General features: G+C 39.1%; 1 protein-coding gene across 1 annotated transcript; it reads left to right on the top strand.

Annotated features, from left to right (window-relative positions):
- The first annotated feature begins 754 nt into the window (after positions 1-754).
- npy2r (neuropeptide Y receptor Y2) lies at positions 755-5,314 on the top strand. Its single transcript, XM_071505116.1, has 2 exons — positions 755-2,010; positions 3,139-5,314. Exon 2 carries the CDS (start codon positions 3,163-3,165, stop codon positions 4,273-4,275), a length of 1,113 nt encoding a protein of 370 aa, XP_071361217.1. The 5' UTR covers positions 755-2,010; positions 3,139-3,162; the 3' UTR covers positions 4,276-5,314.
- The last annotated feature ends 1,651 nt before the right edge of the window (positions 5,315-6,965 follow it).

The following is a 6,965-nucleotide window of genomic DNA, read 5'->3' as shown; positions in this document are numbered from 1 at the left end:
TCAGAGTTTCCTGGTTTTTCTCATTACTTCACCATCTGTGTTGTTGCACTCTGGGCGAAGTGGGCTTTTGCCAAGGAGGCTGCTTGACAGTAACTTAATTTCAAACAGCTACATGGTGTCTTGGTTTATAACAGTGGTAATGAAATTATGAGCCCAATTACCATTCAGAGGCTCAGCAGTTTGAAATGGGTCAGCTACATTGTACTACACGTCACTGACCATAACATGAAACGTTAGTGATACTGCACAAAGTGACTTTTCTAATGATGCTATATTTTGTGGGTTGTGAGGTCAATAAAACTTCAGGATTTTAAGATCTCAGTAAAGTGACAGTCTGCGCTTCAATTACTGAATATTATCAGGGTGAAAGCTTCTGTGTTCACTGGAAGATTTATGTAAAAATGATTTCAGTCATCTTCTAATCACGTCAACGTTATGTAAACAATTGATTAAATATAAATAGACTCCCGTTGAGAGTCACTGTGCCTCTTCTGAAGAGGCTCACTTTTGATTAGCTTTTATATCATGGTTTGAAAAATATGTTACCTGATGAGGTCTCTAAAGGTGCTATATGTAAGTTTTTGCTATTGCTACATAGCTAAAGTTAGCATTAGCAGCAGTTTATTCACCAGTCTAGAAGAAATGTTGCAAGTTCAGCTCAGACTTCATTCCTTTACTAACCAAGAGCTGTCTCCAGAGGTGAAAAGCAACGCCAATCTATCACATCTTTTCTTCCTCTGAAGTTAGCGCACCATCAGTCAGCCCATCTCAGTTACCTCTATTTCTATTACTTCTTTGCTTTTACAGAGATTAGCATGCTAACCAGCTAGCCCTAGCCCGCCCCTTTCCTGAATCAATGACCTGTAATGGCAGAAGCTGTTGGTAAATGACCATCACCACCATCCGCTCCTGGAAGGAAGCCATGTTCAGAGGCAGACAAAACTTCCATATAGCACCTTTAATTCAACAGATCAAAAAAGCAATATGCTGGTCAACTGGATACTTTAAACTGACCGTATATGTAAATATGAATATAAATAGTCTGGCAAATGGATGGATGGATGTTTGTTTCAGTGCCTCACTTTTGACTCAGTGCTCACACATTTAAAAAGAAGCAAAATCTACGCACATTTATATACAATGGGTGTAGCCAAATCCACTTATGATTGTATTGACTGCTTAAAAAGTACTACACTTGCACTGAGAACATTTAGTGAATGACAATGTCTTTGAATCATGTGTTAGTTTCCACGTAGAGGATTTTATTTTGCATTTTTACCATGAAGGAGCCTGCATTTTTATTTTTGTCCAAGACTTATGATCTATCCCTTGTTCCCAAAAACACACTCCCTAAAAAAACAGATTTATAAAATGTGTGAGTGAACTATGTGTGCTCCTTACTGAAGGACTGGTCTGCAGAGGCACACCCAGAGCAGAGCCACTGATACTGATGAAAAACAGATCAATTTAAGTAGATTATGATGAACTGTATCAATGCTCTGGTTGTACTTGAAACGGTTCTCAATCTGACATCAAAGAGAGTTATTCTCACACTTCCTGGAGTTCATTCATCAAGATTTGAATACAAACACTCTACGTCTACTACACAATGCACAATGTAACATCTCATTTTCCATTCCTGCACCAGCAGACGCATACTCGCCCAGAATGAGGTGCATAAAAACGACCCACTGGGAGGCAAACAGGCAGCAGACAGTCTCTCCGTCTCAGGATGTTGGTCCGTGAAGGACGCGTTTCCTCCTTGTTGCCTAACCCGCCTCATATGTCAGTCTCTCCCTGCCTCACAGGGCAGGTAATGCGCCCTCGGTGCCCAACCGGCTGCAGTGCGCACTAGCAAATGTTGCGCGCCTTGTTGTTGCGCTCACTTGTGTGATGGGTTTCTGTTGTTTTATTCATCTGGATAACGCAGGGAGGAGGAGAAACACGTAAAAACTTTACTGGAGACGGAAACAAAGAGGAATATAAAAAAATCTCAATCTGCAGATTTAGGTGAGTGGATCTTTATCTGAGCAAAAAGCTTGTTGATCTTGCGTTTGAGCTTTTGATCCGGACAGTTATATAGTGTGGAAAAATGAGCTGCAGCCTGCCTTTTCACTGTAGGCTTGCATATTATAGATACTGACCCATTCCACGTACGTTTCTTATTGTATTTTTATATAACTAGTCACAGCTGCATTTTAACTTCTAAAACCATTTTTCGGGCAAAAGTGGATACACGTAAAAGCAGAGAAATAACAAAGCTGGGACAGTCTCATGCAGTACTGTAAATGCTGAGTGGATAATTAGTTCAGACATACAAACTAAAGATATTCCAACAGCTTGGCAGGTTGTTCTTCACTGTTCAGAATCACAGATTCAGGTTTTTGCCGAGATAGATAAGATCAATATATATGTGGCTTTGGTTCATGCCCTCATGAGACATTCAGGGGGAAATCCACCCTGTGGATTGTGCATTTTGCCTTTTGCTTGTACACATCTGCAAACACTGCAGGTATCCTGTGAGCTGGAAAAAAGAACAAAAAGACTTCATGAAGCTACTGACAGTATTAGGTCAGAGAGGTGCTGCCTTAGTTTTACTTGTAAATAGCTAATATGTGATCAGAAAATGTGCCCATATTACAGCAAAGTCACGGCTGCTGCCTGTAGTCTCTTCTGTATCTGTCTCCTGAAGGCGTTGCCTGCAGTCCGTCTCTGTGATGATCAGCTCGCTGTGCTGTACAATATTCAAGATCTGATGTCAGTTCTGGCTTAAGGTGGCTCTTTCAATGCTAAAAGCACTTTAAATATCTTCAATATACCCAACTAATCTTGCATGGCTTGTACACATGGTTTCACCATGCATGTCATACTGTAAATCATACTTCAGCTTCCTCTGTAATGCAAGTTAGATATTTAGTCGGCCTCAGTACGATCATAATTGAAAATTATTGCTGCAGGTTAAAGGCACAATACAATTTCATTAAATTTTCTCCAGGAGAAAACTGACTTTTAAAATATATTTTCATTTTGATTGTTGCCTGGTAACTCAAACAAACAAAAATAGATAAATAATAATTGACTTTGTCTAGGGCACAGCATGTATGTCTGTTGTTCAAACTGAAGTTCATCTTTTCACAGACTAACTTATGGGGACTGTCAGTCATGGATACAGCCGACCACCTCAACATGACTCAAGTGGAAGATTCACAACTTGAAGTTAAATCTTCCAACTGCTGCTCAACAGCAGACACAATAAGTGATGAGAACTTTTTAAAGCTGGACGACAGCACGAAGCTGGTTGGAGTTCAAGTTATCCTCATCCTTGCTTACAGCACAATCATATTGTTTGGAGTCATTGGCAACTCCTTGGTGATATATGTCGTCTACAAGTTTAAAAATCTACGCACTGTGACCAATTTCTTCATCGTGAACTTAGCTGTGGCTGACTTGCTGGTGAACACGCTGTGCTTGCCTTTCACCCTCGTCTACACTCTCTACGGTGAGTGGAAGTTCGGTCAGGTGTTGTGCTTCATGCTGCCCTGCGCTCAAGGCATGGCCGTGCACGTGTCCACCATCACCTTGAACATCATCGCCCTGGACCGCCACAGGAGCATTGTCTACCACACAGAGACCAAGATGTCCAAAGACATGTGCACAGTGGTCATTGTCATCACGTGGGCCGTCAGCGCCCTGCTGGCCAGCCCCCTCGCCATCTTCAGGGAGTACGGGACAGTTGATCTTTCACCGGATGAATCCATTCAGGTGTGTACAGAGAAGTGGCCAGAAAGCAGCATGAACGGAAGCATCTACAGTATATCAATGCTTCTGGTTCAATATGGCTTACCTCTGGCCATTAACTCTGTTGCCTACATCCGCATCTGGAATAAACTGAAGAATCACATGGCTCTCGGAGGTCGGAATGACCGCCATCAGCGCAGGAAGAAGACTACTAAGATGCTACTGACTATGGTGGTGGTCTTTGCAGTCAGCTGGTTGCCTTTGCATGCGTTCCAGCTGGCTGTTGACATTGACAGCACTGTGCTTTATATGAAGGACTTCAAGCTGCTTTTCACTGTATTTCATATTGTGGCAATGTGCTCAACATTTGTGAATCCCATCCTGTACGGGTGGATGAACAACAACTATAGATCGGCCTTTTTGTCCGTGTGTAAGTGTTACAGGCCCTTCGGTCTGAGGGCAAGACGCTCCAAAAGCAGTGGCACACTACAAAGGGAAGACAGGGTTTGCACAGACGTCAAATCAACAAATGTGTAAAGTGCACAGTCGAAGAAAATTCACTGGTAATTGTTCGTGGACATGTGAAGTTTGTGTTTGGTTTTGTGTGGGCATTTCATTCATGGGTTGGAGAAATTACTGTAACATAAAAAAAAAATTACACAAAAATAACTGAATTACCTTCACTTCATAAATCTTACTCTAATTCCAAACAATAGTGCTCGTTACCTCGAGTGTTACCAGACGATAATAGACATTCCTGTTTGTTGATGCAGATTGTCTGTTTGGCACTGGCATGGATTTTTGAGACAGGGGCAGAGATGCACTTAGTCAGTTGTGATAAAGACCCTTTTTTAGAGACTTGAAGAAAGTTATTTAGGAGGTGGAGAAGGGCTGAATGTTACACTCTGATAATACTCCCAATATTCCAAAATAATATATTCATGGCAAACACCAAAGCTGTGACAATACAGCCACTCTAATTTTGAATAAAGCACAAGCTCTTAACATTTTAATTTTTATACAGTCCCTTAGCTAATAAATAAATAAAAAACAGAAACATGCTCATATCCGATCCAAACTGAGTTGTCTTTTATTGCTGACAATGTTACCAACTTACATTCAGCATAATGTGATCTACATTTGGGGCAGTGTTTGTAAATGTGACTGTCTTACTTAATGATCAGTCCTTTTCTATGAGGTGTTTACAGACTGAATCAGCTCATCAAGTAAAAATCACTTTAGTTCAGTTCTTGATAATGGTCCGGAGCAGTCAAGGACAATTCAAACGCCAAAAACAATATAAAGAACCATGAAATAAAGTATGTTGCATACAAAAACCATTTATGAATTCACATACACACGTCTCATTTTAAATAAATAAAACCGACTTGCGTCATATGTTCAAAATATAGAAAAACAGTCCTGCTCTTGAGATTCTATAACAGCACTGTGTCTGCACACTCATGCTCACATTAGGCGAGCAGTATACAGAGTCAGAACAGTGAGACCTTTACAGGTCACATCAGTCGTCATGACAACATGTGACATTAATGCAAGCCTGTTACACCTGACCAGATTATTTAGTCCATGTGTCCATCAACTTGAGTTGAATTCAGGAAATAGTGTTTTTGGCTTTAGATCTAATGTCAAAGTCAGCACTGTATATGTTACTGCAAATAATCAGCTACGTAAAATTATTAAAGAACAAAAACATAACCTGTGTCTGGAATAATTCATCTATATACATTTTAAACCAGAATGGAGGTAATACCACTCAAATCTGCCCCATTTAACCTGCATGGTTTATACACAATAATTCTGAGTAAGTGTTTAGATAGTTCTCACTAATGCTCATTTTATTTTCCAGGATCCTTGGTTGAATGCAATAGAAGCAACTAAAAAAAAAAAAACAAAAAACAAAAAAAAAACGATTATTCTGAAATTGTGAGGATGATAAATGGCAATGATTTTTGTATAGAGAGGAAAAAGGTTCATATATCCAATAGACCCCTTTTAAATGTATTATAAAAAATACTTTGCAACTCTCTGGGAAGTGAATCAGCTTACGTGGTTCATAGTCTCATTTCATTAAATCAAACGAAGGGCATATTTAAATCATTAGTGCACTTCTGAAGCTTGAGCAAAGGCCCATTCCTAATTCTTCTGGCCTTGACTCAGCAGTGTGGACATCAGCCACATGTTTGCTGCCACCAAAAAAAATGTTTCACATCCATGATGAAGCCTCAATAGTTTTCTCGTGCATGTTGTTCTTACAGTGTATATCAGGCAGTATTATACAAGGATGTATACATAACTACAAGAAGGCAGTATTATGCTGTGTTGTTGCTTCTTTTTAGAACAATCATATCTATCACCTGGAAAATGTAATTTGGAAATATGTGTTTATTCATATGAAGAATGTAAAATATGCCACTATTAACAATCAAGTATTTATGGCATTTATTAAAGAGTGCAAAGAACCTTATTTTAATTTATCAAGCCAAAGTGTGTCAGCCTCCACATAATGTATAACATCATAAATAGAACAGAAAAAAAAGAACAACATCTTTTTGTGTCCAAAGGGCCCAAGTACCTTGAAGTCAAATATGTGTATTTTCCACATGTGGGTGTTTGTTAGTGACATTATACAGTAACTCACTTGTTACTCCAATATTATATGTGTGATTCCAAATGATGCATTAAATAGTCAGGTGCTATTAAATGAACTAACTAAACTGAACTGCATATGAGTAGCTGTCAATTTCGACGTTTACGTTTTCTAAGTGATACCTTGCTTACCACTAGTGAGTAAAAGAGGAGGAATAGAGCTTTGGTGTACTAACTTATATCCTTATCAAATCCTTCAGGTTAACAGATTAGCAAACTTAAGGTAAATTAATCATAAAATGAATCTTTTATTGTATAATTTCACTGAAAATGTCAGAAACGTTTATTGGTTGTAGCTGTTGAGAGCACCGTAAGGCTCTGGGAAATTGTAATTGGCATTCATCACTATTTTATGACACTTAATTGAAAAAACAAAAAAAAAAAAAACAAAAAACAGATTAATCACTGTTACCTGAGGCCCCATAATGAACTTGCTAGGATCTGTTTGAAGCTGCATGTTTACTGTGATATTGTGATAGCTTTGCCGAGTACAAAGCCCTTAAATCTTTAACATGGACTGATGTCAAAAGACCTGTTGTGGGTTTTATTTGGCAAAGTTA

The sequence above is a fragment of the Trachinotus anak genome, unplaced genomic scaffold, assembly GCF_046630095.1.
Source record: "Trachinotus anak isolate AG129_WGS33_773 ecotype Australia unplaced genomic scaffold, CSIRO_AGI_Tana_v1 ptg000019l, whole genome shotgun sequence".
In the NCBI taxonomy this organism is placed as follows: domain Eukaryota; kingdom Metazoa; phylum Chordata; class Actinopteri; order Carangiformes; family Carangidae; genus Trachinotus; species Trachinotus anak.
This window is presented reverse-complemented; position numbering and strand designations above follow the sequence as displayed.